Source organism: Trichoderma virens (genome assembly GCF_000170995.1).
Source record: "Trichoderma virens Gv29-8 chromosome Unknown TRIVIscaffold_5, whole genome shotgun sequence".
In the NCBI taxonomy this organism is placed as follows: domain Eukaryota; kingdom Fungi; phylum Ascomycota; class Sordariomycetes; order Hypocreales; family Hypocreaceae; genus Trichoderma; species Trichoderma virens.
Genome location: NW_014013744.1, coordinates 2,080,788 through 2,103,128, shown reverse-complemented (window position 1 = coordinate 2,103,128; position 22,341 = coordinate 2,080,788). Strand labels below are relative to the sequence as shown.

At 52.2% G+C, this 22,341-nt stretch overlaps 5 protein-coding genes across 5 annotated transcripts; 2 read left to right on the top strand and 3 right to left on the bottom strand.

Moving 5' to 3' along the window:
- Positions 1 to 609: 609 nt before the first annotated feature.
- On the bottom strand, positions 610 to 1,816 carry TRIVIDRAFT_45560 (uncharacterized protein; the record flags this gene model as incomplete). The annotated part of the gene is made up of 3 exons (XM_014102577.1): positions 610 to 924; positions 986 to 1,564; positions 1,637 to 1,816. 3 exons carry the CDS (start codon positions 1,814 to 1,816, stop codon positions 610 to 612), a joined length of 1,074 nt encoding a protein of 357 aa, XP_013958052.1.
- A 4,765-nt stretch (positions 1,817 to 6,581) lies between these two features.
- Positions 6,582 to 8,799, top strand: TRIVIDRAFT_179290 (uncharacterized protein; the record flags this gene model as incomplete). The annotated part of the gene is made up of 3 exons (XM_014102576.1): positions 6,582 to 7,159; positions 7,243 to 7,704; positions 7,885 to 8,799. 3 exons carry the CDS (start codon positions 6,582 to 6,584, stop codon positions 8,327 to 8,329), a joined length of 1,485 nt encoding a protein of 494 aa, XP_013958051.1.
- Positions 8,800 to 9,475: 676 nt separating this feature from the next.
- On the top strand, positions 9,476 to 12,513 carry TRIVIDRAFT_212680 (uncharacterized protein; the record flags this gene model as incomplete). Its single annotated transcript, XM_014102575.1, has 4 exons — positions 9,476 to 9,559; positions 9,627 to 10,060; positions 10,120 to 11,533; positions 11,616 to 12,513. The coding sequence occupies 4 exons, from the start codon at positions 9,476 to 9,478 to the stop codon at positions 12,228 to 12,230; spliced, it is 2,547 nt and encodes an 848-aa protein (XP_013958050.1).
- TRIVIDRAFT_26754 (uncharacterized protein) lies at positions 12,429 to 13,079 on the bottom strand (the record flags this gene model as incomplete). The annotated part of the gene is made up of 2 exons (XM_014102574.2): positions 12,429 to 12,541; positions 12,611 to 13,079. Coding segments are annotated over 2 exons (582 nt in total), but the record flags the coding sequence as incomplete, so codon positions are not given.
- Positions 13,080 to 14,679: 1,600 nt separating this feature from the next.
- Positions 14,680 to 17,918, bottom strand: TRIVIDRAFT_212678 (uncharacterized protein; the record flags this gene model as incomplete). Its single annotated transcript, XM_014102573.1, has 2 exons — positions 14,680 to 17,471; positions 17,553 to 17,918. The coding sequence occupies 2 exons, from the start codon at positions 17,916 to 17,918 to the stop codon at positions 15,288 to 15,290; spliced, it is 2,550 nt and encodes an 849-aa protein (XP_013958048.1).
- Positions 17,919 to 22,341: the final 4,423 nt, after the last annotated feature.

Genomic DNA, 22,341 nt, shown 5'->3' with positions numbered 1-22,341 from the left:
GTGTGTGTGTGTGTGTGTGTGGCCTCCCGCGGGAATGTCATCTTCTCAGCGATGGAGATGGCTTCAGCTACTAGTTTTGGGACTATTGATGATAGGAGGGGGGTGTCTGATTGGGTTTGCCTAAACGGGGCGCTTGGTGCCTTTTAACCGGTTGTCTGTCTGGTATCAAACGTCGACGACGCGCTTTATTCCGTTTGACGTAAAGTATGTATGTACCTTGGAAGTACCACTGATTGAATACCTTACACGATGTATGACGCGCATGTCTCCTTTGTCAGACTTGAGCGTCGAGCATGCAGTCCACCCTAGAGCTCAATGACGACAAATGTTTGAGCCATTGCTGAAGAAAGACACAAGAAAAAAAAAGTAAATGATGGAAAGACAGCATGTTAGCAAACTGCCAACAGTCAATGTCTCTAGGTCTTTTGATATTTTAAATCTTTTTGCTAACCCTTTTTTGTATTTCTGTGTGGTATATGTATACATCATTCCAATGCTCCTATTCAAACCCAAAAGCGTCCAAGTTCCTACGAGGTGAAAACGAGAGAATAATAAAGCGAGAGCCAACCAATTCTAAAACTCCATGATTTCGTATTCCATTTTTCCCGTCTAAGCAGTAATGGCATTCTGCTGAACAGTCTGCTGCTCAGGGTTAGGGGTCAGCCTGTCGGTGAGGTGGGGCTCAGGGATGCGGGAGGCCATGCGGTCCGGGACCAGATCCGGCGACACGGAGCGGATGGGGTACTCGGTGGCCGGAGTGGCCCGGAGAAGGCGAGAAGTGGTGGGCTGAGGAGCGTGGATGGTAGGGGAGGAGACCTCGTCCACCTTGGTCTGGGGAATAGGGCCGTTGCCGGTGCGGACCTTGGACGGCAGGATCTGCTCGAATCCGGCGTCCATGGCCACCTTTTCAATGCTCTTGAAGTACTATACAAATCCCACAGTCAGCTTATGTTTGTAGAGAAGATGATATGAGGATATTCCTTACCTTGACGGTCTTGACCTTGAGCTCAGCAGTGGCATCCTCATCAACCACAATCATGGGGTGAGGGTGAAGCTGCAAGCTGGACAGGGTCCACATGTGGTTGACACCCTCCTCAATGCACTTCTGCAGGGCAAGCGACTTGCGCTGGCCCAGGATGATGACGACAACCTCTCGGGCCTCGAGGACGGTCTGGACACCGACAGTCAAGGCCATGCGGGGCACCTTGCTGATGTCGTGGTCAAAGAAGCGGGAGTTGGCCAGGATGGTGTCATAGGCAAGAGTCTTGACACGGGTACGGCTGGCCAAGCTGGAGCCGGGCTCGTTGAAGGCAATGTGGCCGTCCTCGCCAATACCGGCCAGGAACAGGTCAATGCCGCCAGCCCTCTTAATGGCATCTTCATAGGCGACGCACTCGGCCTCCAGGTTGGGGGCATTGCCGTTGAGGATGTGGACGTTGGAGGGGTGGATGTTTACGTGAGAGAAGAAGTGCTTCCACATAAAGGTGTGGTACGACTCGGAGTGGTCGCGGGGAATGCCCACGTACTCATCCATGTTGAAGGTGATGACATTTTCAAATGAGACCTAGCATGGTTTAGCTACGGCACAGTTCATGCTTGAGTGTCAACAAGCTCAGATGCTGCATTGGTTGCTTACCAGGCCGGCCTTGTACTTCTCAACCAAGATCTTGTACACGCCTAGAGGGCTGGAGCCAGTGGGCAGGCCGAGCACAAAGGGATTCTCGGCAGTGGGGTGGAAGGTGTTGATACGGCTGATGATGTAGTTTGCGACATAGGCGCTGGCGCCGTTGGCATCGTCACGAATAATCAAACGCATGGTGTTGACTGGGAGGGAAGAGGACTAGTGTGGGGGAGAGAGATAAAAGATGTGTGTGAGGGTATGAGGTATGAGTGGGATAATGGATATACAAGCTCCGGGGAGGTCGGAGTAAGAGGAGATGATGCTTGCTTCTGGCCGAGTTATCAGGGAAGAGGATAAGAAGATTCTTGCGGCTTGTCAGATTAAGAGAGAGGAAAAGAAGAAACTTTTTCTAAAGAAAAGAGGGAGGGCAGGACTATGGCTCCATGGCTTAAGAGAGCCCAGCTTGTATGAGGGGAGGAGGGGCCCTCGAGTGAGCGACATGCAACTTTGCAAAAGCGCCCCAGGTTCCTGAATCGGAAGAGCGCTTAACACACTTGACACACAAAAGTCATCAGAGGGTACCTATAGGTACGGCCATTGGCGACACATGGGCAAATACAATAGAGTTACAGCCCCAAGGCCTGGCACAACGGAGACGGAGACTGCGGGAAAGCGTCTGGGGGCGTGTTTTGCCCGAGGTGACGGGCTTGTACTGCACTAACATCGAAGTCGCAGCGGCAAACTAGGACGCTTTGGAGGTGCCATGTGAGCGGCGCTGGGAATGTTAGTGGGCCGGCGATTGAATGATGTCGGTTTGGGTGTGAGAGAAAAAAAAAAATTGGTTCGATGGAACGTCACTGCATGCTTCCATCGGTTGCGCGCCACTTTGGGTCCCCGTAACTGATGGACGTGGTGGTGGGGAGGGTTCAATCTTGTCCCAGATGGCGCCGTCCGATTTCTCACGTCCACATGCAGTAGTACTAGGTAGTAAGCCTCCGGTATATCCAATGCTTGCCGTGCTCCGTATTCGACAGACTATACCGTAACCATGCCTAGGACGCATCTACTGCTCAACGCCAGTCCAGTTGTTGCATTGCGGCACTCCAAACGGGGGCGTCTTCTTCTTCTTTAGTGACGTCTATAACGGGATGATGCCCGTTTGCCGCTGGGGCAGCCAATCACAAGCCCCAGTCTACCAGGCGTTTGATCATCTAAAACAAGCTCCCTATGCAAATGGCTATGTTATTACTCCGTCTGGTGGATTTTCCATCATTCAAAGGTCTCATCAATAGTGGCAACTGCCGGATCGGTGGTACGTGACAGAGGATTGACTGCTCATAGTACAACGTTTGAGGTTAGACGTTCACGATAGGTGAGGACAAGTCTCCCTCGGCCAGTCAGTCAGCCAGCGGGGCCGTGCTGTCTGCGAAACGATGATGTCGATGTCGTCTTGTCCAATTTTTTTTTTTTTGGCTGGATATTACTCCGTGCTGTACTCGTATGTGCATCTCCATCTCGTGGCTTCAACGTTCCAGAGCTGCTAGGCCCAAGTCACCCCCCGGCCGTCGAGATTCAACACTGGCCAGTCATTCATGGTTGTGACCCCAGGCCGTCGTGCGACTCGTCTCCTGTCCGCAAACTCTTGCTCCATCGTGATGCGAGTATTGTCTCATGTCATCTCATCCCGTCGTCCTGTTGCTCTCTGCCTCTGCTCTGCAATGTGCCCATGCCATGTATCCACGCCGAGACGTCGAAGCAACATTGATATCCGCAACGGGCACCGTAACACAGGATTTTTGGCGAGTGGCTTCGTTATACGAAGCACAGTCCAGGTAGTACCATCGAGATTTTGAATGCATCTCCGCGACACTGGCCGGGTTCCAGATCCATGCCAGAGACAGTTGCCTCTCAGCCGATGGCCGTTTGTGTTAGCCGAGACACTGCAATATGTGCTCGGGTATACAAGCAAAGAGCGTCATGTCATGTCTCGTCGTCCAGGCATACGAGTAAGCGCTTCCATGGACGAGGGTTAGTCGATCTTATGAATGCACAGATGGCTTCGGATGCAGTATACCGCCGATACGACGCTGCTCCGTCCGGAGCATACTAATATAGTAGGAGCAAAGCTGATGCACATGCTTATCCGGGGCGATCTAATGTCCAACTGGCCCAAATGCAATCATGGCCGTTAGATGAGGTTGCACTTGGCATCAATTATCCTATCAGGCGCGGCTCGCTATCTCCAATCTCTGCACATTAATCAAGCGCCAGGGCTGCGAAGACGATATAGGAAGGCGATTGCAGCCGAGGCCGGATTAAAGTTGGGATTGCGAGGGCGAGTGTTTCGAGATCGAGGCTTAGCGTTTGTGCTATATGCCATACTACTTTCTCTTGTTGGACGCATAACTAACTAATGGAACGGAAGCGTCGAGGTCACGAGGGTGCATGGATGGACGCAGACTTACAGGCACTCCTTGTTCATGTAGCTTTTCCATTGATCTTATCGCCGGCCGCGATGCTCACCCCCCGAGGAGGACACACACCTCTAGCTCTGCCTACCTACCTTGTCTCCCGCCTGTCTGCTTGGGTGTTTGCCACGAAGCTGGGCTCCTCGCGGGAATCAACAGTAACAGCATCATACACCGCAATCGTCTCTTGGCAGAACGCGCGCCCCCAAAGAAGGACCCCTAAATGGGGGGAAGAGAGGCACGGTACTCGTACATAGTAGTGGCAGGCGCTGAATTGGAGACCAATATTTGGAGATTTGAGTTGGAGAGAAATGGGGGCGCAGACCTTGGGCTGGGGCTGTTTCTGCGCCACAGGGAGATTTGGAGGGAGGTTTGGACCAGACTGCATGTACTATTGAAAGTACCTTAGTACCCGGTGCTCCGTATAGTAACACGACGATGGGGCTCTTGGGATACCCGGGCTGACCTGACCCGACCTGACAGGCCGCGGAAATCACTATTGAATGAGATGGAACAAGCTTGGAATGGTATCCATGATCCAATATGGATCCATCTACGGAGTACTGGGAACTTCACGGTGTGCGGGCGGAGCTGTGGCTGGTGGGCGCCACTAATGGATTGATGGCCCGCAGTTCACAATTGGCGTTTGATTGATTGTTGATCGTCGCAAGCCGGGGGTTGATGCAAATTGATTGAGGTGATTGATTGAGGTGATTGATTGATTCGTTGATTGATTCATGCATCCAGCTTTTGTGTGCATAACATCAATCATTACCTAACCTACTGTACAGTAGATCAACACACCCATTCTACAGATGCCCTGTCCTGCAACTATTGCTCAGCGGCCGTTGCATCTCATCAATGCAATTTCAGGCAATCAAGACGCCTCCAAATCGCCGGACCCAATGGCAAAATTTCCCGGCCAGCTGGCTAGCCCCCCCTGTCCATCCCGCTCCTAGTCGCCGTCAAAACCTCCACGCTACCAACTCTCCACCGCAACGTTACAACACCACAACCTCTCAAACTGCTTGTTCTCTGCTCGACTTCCAACAGTCTATCTTGCGTTGCCTCTGGCTTGTTTTGCCTTGCCCAGGCGGCGCCACTCCCTCTGCTCTCCACCCGCTAACGGTCCCCCCTTGGCCAGCCCCCTGGAATGGAAGCGTCGCCCGCAACCAGAAGCCCTCCACTCCTTTACGAAGCTTGATGTTGTCGAGTCCCTTTGGGCCGCTGTTTTGTTGTCGCATGCGCTGCTGTGCCAAATACGGGCAAGTATGGAGTACATGCGCCACTGCGCTCTTGACCTGCTTCGTATTGCTATTGTGTTGCGAGTGCGCGCGTGCCCTGCGATAATTATTGCTTCCAGACGACAGCCCCCGATGTGACCCCCATCCCGGTCAACTTCTCTCCCCTTCTTTCGCCCTTTCGCAGCACAGAGCGTGCTTGTCAAGGTACTATACTTGTACAGTACTCCAGCTGGATCAATACATAGTATCCTCTGCCAGTGCCATTGACGGCTCCACCGTGCCGTGCGACGTTATTTTGGCTTCGCGGGCGGCGAACAGGCTCTCGGCAGTCTGCATACGAGAAGCTCCATCTCAGTAGCTCAGATCGCCTTGTCGTCGCGCAAGCACGGAGCATTGGCTACCTACTTGCTACCTAGGCCGCGGCATGCCCTGTAACCTTTCGAGGCACACGCCTTCTGCTGACTGACCTGCCACCATACATTACATTGGCAAGGACCGCTAGCTGGTTACCTTTCTCTCGCTCACCTTGTTGTGGCCATCCGGACGCTGCCATTCGCCGGCCCTCCGCATATCCATCCGACAACTCAAGGGAGACCTACCACCTATACGGACTACTCCGTGCCCAACCCTCGACCTGGCTGGACGACACGCATCTATTTTCCCCATGCGACCCTCTCTCGACCCTCTTTCTTCTCCCCATTGCCAGCTGTGAGGTGGCCGTTGCCCGAGATTGCATCAGCACGGGGCAGGTTCCATTTCCCCTTCCACGCCTCTTTTACTACCTAGTGGTTCTCGTCCTCTTTGCCTTCTGTTGGTCCACGGCTTCCTGTTGTCGTTGTTGCTGCTACAGATCCATCAGTCCCGCGCCCCCCGAGTCGTGCCTGTCGATCGGGTCCCAGCTTGACCTCGTGTTTGACGCCTTGTCTTGCATTACCAACCTGTCAAGCCACTTCTACAGCACAGACAACATCGCCCTCCCCCTTCTTGGCGTGGCATAGTACCGACCAGCTTGTACTGTACCTCGATTCCTCGGCGCTTCTTTTGCCGCGATCACACCTCCACCATCACCCTCGTTACTTTGGCTGGTAACCTTTGCTTATACCACATCCTTGATGCCCTACAGTCTCCATACTTTCTTATATCAGCCTCATCTCGTCCTAACCTCATCCGACTATCCTGTCCCTTTCGCCTCTTTCCTCCTTTGCTTTGTCTACTCACGCTAGATTCTTAATATACTTCAGCATAGCAATGTCACAGTTCCGGAAAGCGTTCATGGCCGCCGTCGTCAAGAGCTTGCTTCGAGGCAAGTCCCTGATACAGGCCATCTTGGCCTTTTGGTTATCAGGAAACAAGAAGAGCAAGGAAACAAACGGTCAGAAGAAGACTCTCCAGCAGTTCTTAAAGGATGCCGAGGCTGCACTGGTCGGTCCCATCAGCGGTGATGGCCTGCAAGAGATTTCAGTCAAGTTGAAGGGGCAGATCCTGGAGGGGCTCAACGCGGATTTGCAATGCATGCTTCCTTCATACAGCCATCAACTGCCATCAGGATCCGAACGTGGCCAGTACCTGGCCTTGGACGTGGGAGGATCGACACTGCGAGTTGCCTTGGTTGAGCTGCGAGGACGCGGGGCGGGTTCTGGAAATGCCACAGAAATTGTGAGCATGCAAAACTACAAAATCACCAAGGAGGTCAAGGATCTCGAGGGAATTGCCTTTTTCGAGTGGATGGCTGCGCGCATTACGGAAACGATCCAAAGCACGCTCAATAAACAACACAGTGCTGAGGATCCCCTGCCTATTTCTTTGGCGTGGAGTTTCCCCATCGAGTGAGTCCCCCGTATTTTTTTTTTTTTTTTTTTTTTTTTGTTATCAATGTCGTGCCTAGAAAACTGACGATTAAAAACCAAAGACAAACCTCTCTTGGTGGTGGCAAACTTGCAGCCATGGGCAAAGGCTTTTTGGCCGATATTGGTCTTGTTGGACAAGACCTGGGAGACATCGTCAGGACCGCATGCAAGAATCAAAATCTCCACGTCGAGCTCAAGGCCATCCTGAACGACTCGAGTGCCTGTTTGCTATCACGAGCGTACTCTCACTCGTCGACACGATTCGGTCTCATCCTGGGTACCGGTGTCAACATCGCTGCCTATCTGCCCGTCTCCTCTATCGGCCGAGTGAAATTCGGCGAGCGACCGGCCGGCTGGTTCGATGAGGCGTCTCACGTCATCGTCAACACAGAACTCGGCATGTTTGGGTCCAAGATCCTACCCCTGACTCGATGGGACCGACAGCTTCTCAAGGAGCACCCCAGACCTGACTTTCAGCCCTTGGAGTACATGACTAGCGGCATGTACCTCGGTGAGATTGTGCGGTTGATTCTGGTAGATGCCATTCAGACGACTGGTCTTCTTGGCGGCGTCGTCCCGCCTGCTTTGACTGAGCTTTATTCCCTGGGCACCGAAGTCATCTCCTTGATAGAGGGGTAAGTCACTATTGCGTTGTATTCATGATTTGTCAGCCTGTAGCAAAACTAACATGTTTGCCCATTTAGTGACACCACCACGGACCTATCACAGGCCATCAGCGCCTTCACTCAAAAATACCCTTCAACTCACACTCCTAGTGTTATTGACATGAGCGCCATCAAGGCCATTGCATCGTTCGTTTCCGTGCGTTCAAGTGCGCTGATCGCCTCTGCCGTCTACGCCCTCTGGGATATTCGCCTAGAAGGCGATGAAAAGTTTCTCTCAACCCTGCCCGAGTCCTCTCCTCTTCGAACCAAGGTTCAGGAAGACATCAAGATGGAGATGACTACCGTTGCCTTCAATGGCAGTGTCATTGAGCACTATCCAGGCTACTTGGCTAGTTGCCAACGATACATCAACGACTTGATGGAAAGCAACTCATCCGGCCAGCCAAAGTCCATTGAGCTTGTTTCCGCCAAGGAGAGCTCACTGACAGGAGCTGCTGTAGCACTGGCGTGTGTGGACTCATGAGAAGGAGAATAAAATCAACAAAACCGAAAACCAAACCTTCTTTTTCGTGCTTGTCTAAGAGGAAGCGCGTGTGTGCGTGTGTGCGTGTGTGCGTGGGTACGCAAAGACATGATACCTGGGATGATGTGTTATGTTTACTGGGATATACGGGTATGCGAAGGTGATGCATACGTAGAGGCGCCGGTTTCAGCATTGCTTCTTTCTATCTGGCGCCACTGCCGGTGTTTTCTTTTGTTTCTTTTTTTTTTTTTCACCACACACTCTTATATTCTGTTTTCTTTTCTCAGTTGTATGTTTTTGATTCCTTGTAATTTTCTGCTACTGTTCTTTATCTTTTTTTTTTCTTTTTCTTTGTGGGCCATGGTTATAGTCTGGAGCATTTGACGGTACGCTGCTGCAAAGAGCGAATGTTGCGTCATGTAGATTCAAACAGCAACAACAGGTATATATTGCATTGCATGTCCTGGATCAAAAGAAAAGCATTCTATTATAATCTAGACCACGATGCCGACGACTGCCATGGTGTTAATATTTCATCCTACCTAATAACAATACCATCACATGGGAATCACAAGATGTTGGCTGTCTTTCTATTCTAGCCGTTGCTCCGACATTGTTGAAGATCTGAGCTCAACCGTTGGTTCTTGACATGCAAATGGAAGTAGAGCCTATTAAAGCAACATGTTCCGTGTGCCCCCCGCGTTGCTGTTCTCGATACTATTTTGAGAGCTCCTAACAGCTGTCGACGGCGGGGCGTGTAAAATGGATGTTTCATGGCTCGCGCGCCAAAACAAAAAGTAGCGATACCCTCACACTCCCTCTGAACCCGCATTTGAGCAAGGTACCATGTACCTCAGGTACCTGTCAAAGTCATGTGACAGCCTGCCTTCTTCGCGTAAAGAGGCTAAGGAGCGCGTCTGGCCACAAACAAAAGAGAAGCGCCAAGGATAAGGCTTCAAGTTACGTCAATCTTCACGATCGCCTTTTTTTCCCTTTTCCTACTCTCTCTTTTGTCAAACTGCCACAGCCTGCGCAGATCAGATACGAAAGGCGCAATTCGAAGATTTTAATCAAAGCTCTACGCAGCTTCCAAATCCCGAAGAAGAGTTGACTCTTGTTATTGGAGCTGCCGCTGCATTTCGCGCCATGGCTGATGCTGGGGGCATATTCAGCGATTGCTTCATCGCATTCGTTCCCAGCAACCAGCTGGCTCCGAAGCTGATCAGCAGTGTACGTGTGATACCTGTGGTCCACGGCAACTTGATTCTTGTTCGCATCTAATCTTTGTCATCGGCAGCTCTCGACTATTCTAACAGAGAATGGAGCTACAACGGTCGAATATCGACGCGATGGATCCATACCCATTGACCGAGTCACGCACATCGTCTCCAACACGATTGATTTTCCGCAGTATATCGACTCGCAGGCATACATGATTCCGGTTGTGAATACGCACTGGATCACCATTTCAATATCTCGGCGCAAGCAAGCTCAAGTGCGGCCGTTTTCGCCTGATCCCCGCATGATCTTCTCCGAGGTCGTTGTTACGTGCGCAGACCTGCCCCAGATGGACAAAGAGAGCATATTGGGAGCGACCATGGCGCTGGGCGGGCAGGAATCAAAAGATGTAGGCAGGCTGACCACACACGTATGCGCTCTGTCCATGAGCCATCCCAAGATTGTGATTGCGCTGGAGAAAGGCTGGAAGGGCAAGGTAGTTTTGCCGCACTGGTAAGTGTTTTAATGGCGGGCTTTGATGGAATAGCAGTAGGCTAAATTCCTCTGGCTAGGTTCGATGATTGCTTCAAGCTGGGAAAGAGGATCGACGAGGGACCATACCTTCTTCCTGACCCCGAAATTCTGAAAAAAGGCCCCGATGAAGAGCTCGACATTCCGTCAAACAACAACTTGGTTGGCGCGTCATCAGCAAACCCCGAGTTTATATCTTTGTCCGACGGAAACTCGGGTCGACCGCCCGTTACTGTCTTCCAGGACAAGCTGATCTTGCTCGGCGCAGATCTAAAGATAACCCCCCGTCTCGAGAACGCCCTAAAAGATATCATCGTTTACGGTGGCGGTCGGTTGGTGCAGGATGTGGACGAGTGCAATACTCTCATTTGCCAGTACCGAGATGGCGAGCAGTACGTACGAGCATCTCAGGCTTGCAAAGAAGTTGGTAACTTGTCCTGGCTCTATTTCCTCATTGTTCACAACGACTGGACATCACCCCTACGTCGATTGCTTCATTACCCCATCCCTAGAAATGGCATCCCGGGTTTCAAGGACCTGCGCATCACCGTATCCAATTACGGCGGCGAGGCCCGCATCTACCTCGAGAATCTCATCAAAGCTTGCGGCGCCGAATTCACCAAGACTATGAAAGCGGACAACACCCATCTTATTACAGCTCGCAACTCTAGTGAGAAGTGCAAAGCTGCTCCTGAGTGGGGTATCACGGTGGTCAATCACCTCTGGGTTGAAGAAAGCTACGCCAAGTGCGAAATTCAGCTGGTTAATATTAAAAAGTACAACCATTTCCCTCCCCGGACAAATCTGGGCGAAATCATTGGTCAGACCTCTTTCAATGAGTCTCGGCTGAGAGATTTGTTCTACCCCGGAGGCGAGGAAACCATGTCCCCGAGGGCAAAGAGAAAGAGAAAGATTCTCGAGGCCGCTGAAGACAATGCGTACTCGCATGGTCCTGCGGAGGGCGTGGTGATCGGCGAGGTCGCGCATGGAGGGGACTCAGATACCATGCAGGAAGACAACAGCGAGGAGGATAGCATTCCATCAGCTGCTGCTGCAAAGAAGGGCCGGCGTACTGCGCAGTTAGTTACTCCAGTAAGGCCGCGGCCTGGCAAAGAAAACGAGACGCCCGTTGTCATGTCCACCGGTGGACGTAGTGCCAAAGCAAAAGCCATGAACATGCTCTCATCAATCGCACCGGATATTGCGCTCTACGAAAAGGAGAAGAAGAGGAATGCCAAACCAGGAACTCCCTTTGGTGGCAAACGAGCCGCGGAGCTGGTAGAAAAAGAGAAGGCTGAGAGCGCAAAAAAACCAACAAGCAATAAAGACGGTGAAGATGAAGAAGACCGCCCGGCCAAGAAGTCACGGCCATCTCTACCTGGTATCGAAATGCGCATTATCCTAACAGGGTTTACGAGATGGGTGGGCAACCAGAATAAAGAAGATCAAGATCGGGTGAGTTTCAACTGTTTCCCTCCTGTTGTTCAATTCCCTTGTCCCACCCAATCAAAGAGCATCACTAACAGCGTATCTACAGAGAAAACTCCGCGATCTTGGTATTCAGATTGTCCAAGAGGGTCAGCCCTGTGACTATCTAGCCGCGCCGCACGTCGTAAGGACGGTCAAATTCCTGTGTGCCCTGGCTCGCGGCCCCACGGTCATATCCTCTACCTTTATCGAGAAGACTCTCGAGACCGGTAAGCTTCAGGATGTGGACGACTTTATCCTCAAAGATACCGAAGCCGAATCCAAGTACGACATTGATCTCGAGAGGTCCGTCAGCAGGGCCAAGGCTCACCGCGGCAAGCTCCTCCGAAGTATTCCCATCTACTGCACTGACAAAATCAAGAACGGACCTGAGAGCTATCGCGCTATAGCAGAAGCCAACGGCGCCATCTTCATGATTTATCGGGCACGCAGTGGATCGAACATTAAGCCAACCACCGCAGAGCAAGACAACTTTGCGCCCCCCGAGCCAGTCTATCTTCTTAGCGGTACCACCGCAGAGGAGAAGCAGTTGTGGCAACGCTTCAAGGACATGGCAGAAAGGGGCCATATGGAGCCGCGGGTGGTATCGCCAGACTGGCTTCTCGACGTGGCGATGGCACAGCAAGTGCGATTTGACAAGAAGTTTCTACTGGAAGCAGAATAGAAGACCGATGCTACGTGGAGGAAAAGATGACATCTTCTGATGATGCACGTATATGACGGAGTTTTGGGAGGGCGGATTGCGGAACCATGGTCGGTGTTGGCGGACAATTATTAATAGGCTTGCTGGGGGAGGGAGTATGTCCGGCTGCGGTTTGCAGCATGTTACTTAGTGCCTCTTGTAGGTTGGCAATCCCCTACTTTAGAAGAATTTGACGCCGAGGGAGTCTTCGGAGCCGAAGATTTGGGCTTTGCCCCGTTTGACCAAGATGTTCAACGCCTTCATGAGTACTTGGTTGTCCATGCCGTGGAATTCTGTGAAGCCTTTGTTAGCACAGGACGTGACTTTATGTGACAAAGCGGCTCTTGGTTATTTAAACATACCTGTTCCTCTGGTGTTTTCTCCCTCTGTCAGCTCGTACACGGTCAGGACGCTTCCCTTCTGCGCCGTCTCTTCCACAAAGGCCTCTACGAGAGCAGCCCACTCCTCGGGCTTGCGCCAGTACAAAAAGACGACATCGCCAGCCGACGCGGCAGAAGCGGAAGACGAGGCATCAGCAGCGCCGTTGCTGGAGCCCGAGCGGACGAACTCTGCGCGGCCGTCCTTGCGCATGAAGTCGAGGACCTCGCGGATGTCGGGCGGGGCGAGGCGGCGGTCGATGCCGCGGTTGAAGAAGAGGTCGGAGTCTGCGGCAGCGGAGAGGGTGATGCGGAAGAGGCGGTGGTGGCGGGCGTAGGCGAGGATGAGGGCGGACCACTTTGTGAGCTGGGCGTGGTGGATGGTGAGGTTTGTCTGGCGGGTGAAGAAGGCGGGGAAGAAGTATTCGCGGGGGAAGGGGAATGAGGAGGAGGATGAGGATTGTGGGGGTGGAGGTGATGCTGTTGTTGTTGTTGCCATTTTAATGGATGGTTGATCGTGCGTGAGAGAGGAGTGAGAAGGAGGAGGAGGATTAGTATGGAGGAGGTGAGATGTTGTTTGTTGGTGTTGGTGGGAGAGGAATTGGAGACGATAAGGGAAACTCTAAGGTAAGGGTCCGTGGAGAGGCGGGATGACGTTGTGCCACGTACTAAATGCTGCCAGGTACGGCGCTTACCCTGGAGGGGGGGAAACGACGGGTGGTGAAATTGCACAAGATGGAGAGAGGCGCTGGCTTTAAAGGGATTGGTAACGAGGACAAAGAGGTTTAGAATCACATTAACTGTTTCTTCAGATTCGAGTTCATTTGAACTACATCGATGGGTCAGTGTCGCGGATATCATGCTATTAGAAATGCCACGGCCATAGACAGGCTAGCAACTTATACATTCTCCCATAGGCGACCACTCCAATATGGACCATATCATTTAGAAATTCAAAACCTCCTATACGGACCATACAACTCCAGGCCATATCTTGTGAGCAGAGTATTAGAAAAAGCGGACATGTCATACTCCAATGTGAAATCGGGCGGCATCGACGTGTCAGGCCCGTTTTCCCCATCAGCCGCTTCGGGAATCAACTGCCGCAAAAGAAGACCATCAAGGGCGTTTCCTACTCCGCGCTATCAGGCGGAATCTCCTCCAGGACAATCACTAGAGTTATAACAACGCCCCATGTCATCTCTATTGATGTCTACCTTGTCCAGCTTGTCGTATTCGAATTCCACAATATGTCACAAAGTTTTGATTGACGCCTGCATTGTGAAGAAGCTCATCATGGAAGTGTCCGTAAATGGATCAGATCTAATCGTTAAATGACAGCATATACAAGCTGAAAAGAATAATCCAACAAGGCAGAAGAGAAACCTGATCCAAACCTAACTGGAGAGGGATATGAGCTTATGGGGCATGATTCGAATACTTGAGACAAGATATGGCCTTTCACGTTGAACTGATAGTTTGGCATTATGTACCATGAATACCTAATATGGTACTAGATGTATGAATGTTTTGGAAGGGACTGTTCAGCACCTGGTTTTGGATTTTCGAAGCATGCAACTTATGGCATGTGAGACCTTTGAAGTCTTCTGGTTACTTGCTTACTTGCTGGTAAATGCTGTCACAAGAGGTAGCGGATGCATGTCCAATATATTCCCTCTTGGATGCATCACTCTATGTCGCTATGTACACATAATCGTAATGTAGATTCGTGACCTTAAAATAGTCCTGATAATACGAAACACAAACTTCGAGAACCTATTCATAATATCCCATGACCCTTATCAAAGGACCCAATGAATATTAGCACCCGAAATCGTATCACATCCGATCGGATCTCACCGTGAATACGAAAAGCCACAGTCCACGGCACGACTCTTGCATCAAGATCAGCTAATCAACAAAGTTCCCGATAACCTAGAAATGCCGCACGGCAACACCAAAAGGTAGCTATTACTCCGTTATCCCGTTACACATAACACACTTTGTAACACACTTTGAGGATTCACAAAACATCAATGAGCTCATCAAAATTTGAACAAGAAAAATCGTTTTTTTTCACTCAGGAATTTTCCTATCCTGTCTTTCACGAAAGCCTACTCCGTATATGAGGCCCAATCACTACGCCCCGCCAGGTATCGAACCGCAGCAACAAAAGAAAACAATGTGAAAAAAAAAAAAGGTTGTGGGAAAGAATAAGAACGACGTAGAGAAAAGAGAACAACAAAGCAAACAGCTAGCAATGTCCCAAATAGCTCAGAAAAAACAGTAATAAAATGAAAACATGTCCTGCCATGAAAATACAATGGTAGTAGGTTCCCTAATCGCCTCTCCCAATTTCCCTCTAGAATAATTTTTTTGTCCTGCCTTTGTTGCATAATACGTCGTAATGAGGCTGAGTTCACTCCTGATACAAATTCTTTCTTATATACATACATTTCCCAGGTCTGAGGGGCCGTCGTCTTGCCTGAAAAGAGCTGTCGTCCTCCATTGTACACCTGTTTCGCCCAGAAAAGCGGGAAATGGGGGGAGAAATATTAGGGAAAAAATATTGACAAAAGCCAAAAGAAGTGGAGTATCGTAAAGCAGATTTCGAAATGCAGTTGCGCATAGTCTTCATTCTCTCTTCTCTCCTCTTTAACAATCATCGGAATCCTTCGTCGTCTGTCATGCTGTCGTAGCCTGTATCCACCTCCATGCCCACTATCCTCTTTGTAACGCTCAGGCATTTATTGATGACTCTATCCTGAAGGTCGCGTGATACACCGCAGTTTAGTGCTAGAGAACTACCCATCCAAAGACGCAGGATGGCAGCCAGTCTCTCTACCAGGGGCGCAAAGTTGTTTGTGGTATCTTTATGAGCTAGAATCTGCTCCAAAACCTCCATGACCGACGTAAAGCTCAAAAGCGTCATTGGTGTTTCCGTTGTCAAGTCAATCACCTTTTCGATCGAGGTGCGGACGTATTGTTTCTTACTAGCAACCTCGCCGCCTAATCGCTTGAGATGGGCTGTAGCTGTCGCACAGCGGAGGCAAAGCTGAAGGTCGGGGTCGGGAGTATCTGAGTGAGGAGGCGCAGCCGGTGCCAGGCCGGCAAAAGGATTCGGATCGGCAGAAGTCAGGGATATGGGCTCCATCAGACAGCTGCTATCAGTGTCAACCCGAAGGACCTGAACAGCAGCAGCAATATTTTGTCCACGCAACTGTTGAGCGAGGACGGAACGGGCCATGATTGCCCGTGCTCGAGCATGAGAGCCCAAGGGAGCGACTTGAACGGCCAGTTCCATTACTTGCTCATCCTCCGATGCCTCTCCGTCACCGTACAACGTTGTTGTCAACACATCGTGCACCTTGGCTGTTGACCACCAGGCTGCGAGAGCATCCATCGGAGACCCAATGGCTGTGTCATCGACTACCGTGTCCATACCATCAATCGGGTCCGAGTTGTATGTCGTTTCCAAGTTGAAGGCCAGGTTATGGGCTCGTTGAATGACGGTAGGGGTGAGAACTTGGTCGCATTCCTGTTCGACCAAGGCAGCCAGATGATCGGGTAATAAGTATCCTGCTCGCTGCATCTCCGACTTCTCCTCTTCTGGTAGGCTGCTGATTAGTTTGTGATTTAGGTCGCGAGCTGCGTTCCACTGCTGTTGTGCAATCTTGGTGGCAAAAAAGTTGACCAGACCTAGCTGATACCATTTCTGGCTCAAGTCCCACAAGAGCACACGGACGTGAAGTGCCTTAAGCATCAGACCGCTCGGGGTATTGGGCACGGTTCCGGACGCCAACAGTGTCAGGATGAGGCGGCTCATGCAAATCTCTGCATCTCCTCCAGTAAGCTGTGCATCGAGAGCGGTGGCCCAGGCACGAACTCGGGCTACCTCCTGTTCGGGAGTCAATCCGGTCAACAGCTGATAGGCGTGGACGCCAAAAACGTTGCGCACGCTAAGCTTGAGCGTCTTGAGCATCAGCGCAGCGGCTTCAAGGAAGAAGTTGTGGTGAGGCACCCAAACAGTCTGGATTGCCGTCTCCCACGCGCGGCGGCGCACACTGATGGGAGAAGCCAGTGAAGGGACGGGATGTAGAGCGGCGGATTGCTGCTTCTTAGGTTTTCGGTCTATTGATGAAAACAGCGACGGGATGAAAACCCACAGGATGAGGCCGAAAAGGAGCATAAACTTGATAGAAAGATCGGCCTGATATCCCGCCAAACCCACATTGAGATGAGATGGCATGTGCTTGAGAAGCTGTAAGGGTAGAGCAAACAGTCCGCGACCTTGGGGCTCTTCGTTACTGGTTTCCTCTTCCCGAACCGCCTCCAATATCATCAGGCCAGCGAGCGAGCCAACCATCAGCTTACCAAGGTAGGGGCTTGCGGCACTCCATCCAGTCTGCTGGCCCTGTTGCTGTTGCTGCATTGGCCGAATCTGTTGTTGGCCAACCACGTTCGGGTTGGGACGAAATAGCTGCTGGGGAACAGGGTATGGCTGGCCGGGCATCTGGGAGAGGATTCGCTTCATGTCCTCAGGAACATCAATCATACCAGCAGGCATTCCATTTGCTTCCTGGCCAGAAGGGTCCAGCGGAGATTGTGTCATTTGTTGCTGTTGCTGCTGCTGTTGCTGCTGCTGTGATTGTTGCTGCGCTTGGCTATCCTGGGGATACTGCATCGGTGTGGGTTGTTGCATTGGAGGCATGGAGCCGTTCATAGCTCCAGCCATGAACAGCTTCTCGAAGGCGGCGATTCTCTGGTGCATGGCGCTGTTTTCGTCCAGCAATCGATTATTTCTCTTTTCCAGATGTCGTATGTATTCCGTCGCTTTGCTTAAAACCTGCATCACCAGTTAGCCACCAGGGACACCGGGCCCATTGATTCCTTGTTATCCATAAAACGTCAGAGTGGGAATTCCTACAGTCGCTTTGTTGAGCTTGTGTGCGGGCGTAAGGCCGTGTAGTTCCTCGCGGTCCTCAGTAGTGTCTTCTCCCCTAGCGCTCTTGCTCATGATGCGCAGGCTGGGAACGCTGTCTCTCAAGGCAGCAATCTTATCGTTAATGTTGGTCCGGTAGCGCTTCTCAATCATGTTGTGAGCTGTCTTCTTGATGGGCTTACCGCCCTCTTCGAGAAGATCGTCATCGTCCAGATCGTCAGCCGAGATCTTGCGCTTCCTGGAATCCTTTAGAGAGCTGCCAGAGACGTCTGGCGATGAGGCAGCTCCAGTCTTGGCCGACTCAGGACTGGAGGCGCTCTTGGGCGAGCCGTACTGAAGGTGAGGGGGCATCGCAATGTTTCGCAGCTGTTCCTGCAGAGCAGGACTCAGGGCAGTTACAGATCGTAGAGAGGGTTTGGATACCGGGGCGCCCCGCTTGGTGGGCGCTACACCGGAAAGGAAGACTGCTGTAGGGTCGATGTTGGGTAGGCCAAAGGCGACAGAGTCGGGCTGCTGCTGCTGGTGCTGCTGCTGTCGCGGGTCAAAGGTCGGGGTTGGCCAGGACGGGGACAAGTATCCTGGCTGGGCTGAAGAGAGGGTGGTGTTGCTGCTGATGTCGTACGAGTTGGGCTGAGGTGAGGCGTCCAGAGGCCAGACTCCAGCGTCAAGGAAAGCAGCCGAGGGATCGCCGCTGAAATTGGGAGCATCTGAGATTCCATCCAGAGGCACGGGGCCACCGCCTATGAAGCCGAAGCTTGGGTCGTCAAACCCAAGCCCGTTGGTGCCATCCTCATCGGCCATGGGAGGGGATTGGCGGCTGCAAAGACCGGGGGAAGCTCGCGGATCAGCTCATGCAGCGGCAGCCGGGCTCGACAGGACGAGAATGGAGAGACTGAGACCAGGCGGGCGTGCGTCAGGGTCTAAGGGGAAAGGTGACTCGATTGTTGGCAGAGAATCGTGCGGTCGACGGACCAAAGTGGACTGAGTGGTGCAGAAGCTGTGGACGCTCTCACCAGACGATAGCACGATGAGATCAGCTGTTTTTTTCTCCTGCTTCCCTGGTGGGTGGACAGCTTAAAGCGGGATCTGCTGAGACAGACGCCCAGTGGGAGCTTGCCGAGGGTGTGGGATGGCCAGGGATGGCTGCGCGCAGGCGACGATGGATTCTTGACGGTCAATCAGGAAGCGCGTGCTACAGACCGAAAGACATACGAAATGGGCCGGTACTTGGAGCTTGTTCCGTTGAGGCGGCAAGGAGAGAGAACCTTGGAAGGGAAAAAAGCTGAGAGGTGACGATGACTGAATCAGGCAGGGGGCGGGCTCAGCCCAGCTGGGAATTCTCTTTTTTCGCCTCTTTCCTTTTTTTTCCCTTTTCTAGCTCTGGCTTCTCTTAATTTTTCCGGTTTCCCTTTTCTGCTGGGTATTCCCTTGCTATGTTCTCCAGTCCAGTCCAGTCCCTCAGGCACTCGTGGATGGGGTTGGGCGGGATTGCACGGGCTAGGCTCGTCCACCGTACGAGGATGGATGGATCGATGGCTGGATCGTCGGGACTGTGACAGTGGCAGATCGATGGGATTGATTGCGTTTCTTGGTTGGACTCGGGCGCCGAGAGTCGAGCTTCTGCCTTGGGTCGCGGCAATGCGGTACGGACAGCCGGAAAACTGAGAAGAGGTGCAAGATGAGACTGAGGTAGGAACATCGTACGATCCGGAACCGATATCAGGCGAGGCTACGCCGCAACGAGCAAGGGAAAAAGCTAAAAGGTGAACAGGCCTACCCGAAGAGCCCCCACCTCCCTTGACGGCTGGGCCTGTTAGCTGCTGCTTGAAGCCTTTGCCTCTTCCACTGTACTGTAACAGCACTGTACGAGTCCCGTAGTGGTGCTGGTACTGGTACTGGTACTGGATTGACGGGCTCCACCGCCTGCGATGCTGCGCTGCTGTGCTACTGCGCTGAGTTGTCCTGTGCTGTCCAGTGCTGTGCTGTGCTGCGCTGTGCAGGATTTTCCCTTTCCACTTCCCACTTCCCACTTCCCACTTTCCCTCTCTCTTGTTTCGTCGACGGATGCACAAGTGACGCATGTGCATACACTAGAGGGGGTCTTCGTGCGGACTAGCCCATTGAAAGCACGCGCATATCGACATCGGCCACTGCAGAGCCCTACTGCTGTAAGACAGTGAGGTGCTTGTGCAGATGCTCCGGGTACTGGTACAAACGAGGCTGGTGGGCGCCGGTGGGTACGCGTCCTGTCAAGAGGTACCGGGTACACACTAAAGCGCACCTTGGCAACTTGGCACGTCCACACGAGATGCCGCAAGGGAGAGGGTCGTCTGCATGCACCAGGACGGGACTAGCGCCCGTGGCATTTTCGTCGGTACCTACGCAAAGTACCACATGCCACGGCAGGTGGCTGAGAAAATCGACTGGCTGTATCCATACCTGTACCTGTACTGTAGCAATCCTGTCTGTCCATGTTCACGACGCGATACCCGACCCAATTTCAACCGCAGCAATGCTCGGGAATAGACCGACATGCCACCTGCATTCAACTGACAGCGGCCCCCCCTCCCAACAGCCCGTTCCGTACTGTACTTGTACTGTATGGACCAGCGAAATTAATGCCCGTCCGTCCATGCTTCAGTATAACAACCCGTCATTGCGATCTCGATGCTCTCGTGGCATCAACAAGGCCAAGCGACGCAAGGCGTGCAAGCTGAGCCTCCACGGCGAAAATAAGCCCCTAGCGCCCCTCGGCCTGTACGCGCGCAAACTGGCTTTTGCCTTTCGTGGCTCTGGTTGCAAGGCGCCACGATTCAGTCAAATTCGATCACGACCTGCCGAATACCGAGCATTGATCAGGGGCTGGTGTTAGTGTTGGTATTGGTATTGGTATTGGTAATAGTCTACTCCGTACTATTTGACGAATTCAGCTTCTCCGAGCAACTACGAGTACAGCAGCGAATGCTCTAAGCAAATAATCTCCACGGAACTTGAGCAGACAAAACAATGCAACTGGAGCGAACTCGTGCCGCTCTCGTTTGGCCGCCATCGCCGCAGCGGTTTGCCGCACGCCAACTCGACCCCCGTGCTCCGTACTACACACTGTGCGCGTACAGTTTCATCAGTGTCTCTGCTTTCTTCACCCCTGCGTGGCCGTTGGTGTCTTCAGCCGTCTTGGCTGAGCACAGTCTTGGTGTCTCCTCAATCGTGGCACAGAACAAGACACTTGCCGCCTGAGACACTCATCGAGGGCCAATGCCGCCATTCCAGACATTCTAGCCTCTCAGCCACAGCATTGCCGGGGCCTGTGAGTGGCTGCTCGGACTCCCAGGTGACTCCGGCGCCCAGAATTTGCAGCGCTCTGGTCGCTGCAGCACCCTTGCGGTTTTCATGTGCAGCTGCAGCGTCCTCCCTGTAATTTTGCATGTGCCTGTGAGTGCAGCACAGTACCTACCAGGTATGCAGCATACAGTATACGAACAGTGGTACGCGTTGCATTGATGTTTCAATTTGATTCTTTTCCTGTTTTATGTACCATCAAGTATTAATTAATATTGATGTATTACATGGTACGTATTACCAACGTCATGTGGCCCTACCATTAACCCTATCAAGGAGAACAATAGCACGGACAATACGGGCCATCAATAGGCGATTCCCCAAGTAGGCTTGGTAGGCTTGGTAGGCACCTAACCGCGATGCGGTCCGAAATCCGGAATCCGGATAACTACTCAATGTCCACTCAACTCACTCATTCAACCATCACCAGTAGCACCAGTAGGACAAGTACCGGCCACTGGTGGCACGCCAGCTCGGTACGGTATCTGTCAGAGACTTGTGTGTCAACTTCTTCGTACCGCGGCCAATCACACTCGTGTCGGAGCCGGCGCCGTCGTAACCTCATGGCCTCTCACACAACGTCCCGCTCCTCCAACGGCCGTTGACTGAGATATCGCCGCTCGGCTAGCACAAGCTCAAATGGCACACGAGAGGGGCAACAATCGTCACTCCTGACATGTTACCTATCACCTTCTGACTAAGCCTATGCTTCCATGCCATACCTCGACCTCTCCCTCGCTTCGGGCTGCTCGCTAATACCGTTCCCGAGTTGTATCAATTCATGTACCAGTACGGAGTACCCAGCTTGTCCAAGACTTTGGACCTCCCATTCTTCTCCCTTTGATAGCCTGCCATACTAGGTAGTCCTCATACATCATAACCTGTCTCCCGTGCATATTCCCCGCCTGCCGCGAGCGGGTCGATCGATATTGGCTGCATCATATATTCCTCGCTCAGCCCGTGGGAACAGGGAGTTTGCCCACGCGGGCGTAAAACTTGCCTCAATAGCCCCTTCAGCCGTTGCCCTTTGCGCCTATTGCGCGCCCATCACTGCGGAAGCGACACCTGCAGGATCGGGTCCCCGGGCTAACGGGTTTAACTCGCTGGAGCTTGATGGGAGATTCGAGATGGTGGCCAATAGCTGTGTGGTACTACTACAGCACACTAATGTAGGGCTTCTCGTACTTGTGCTCGGCTGAGGTCCATCGTATTGTGTCTACCAGGATTGGCCATTCCCGACGGGCATCAATTCATGCCTATCTTAACTAGTAGGATTGCCTAACATTCACTATGACCTCAGAGAAAGACATAGGTAGCATTCCTTACGGAGCATTCTAATCTCAAATCGACGCGGAACAGATCCGTAGCATGGATCGAGGACAGTTAGTGTGATAAAGCTGTCTCCCAGCAGACTGTCAGAAACGACATGTTAATG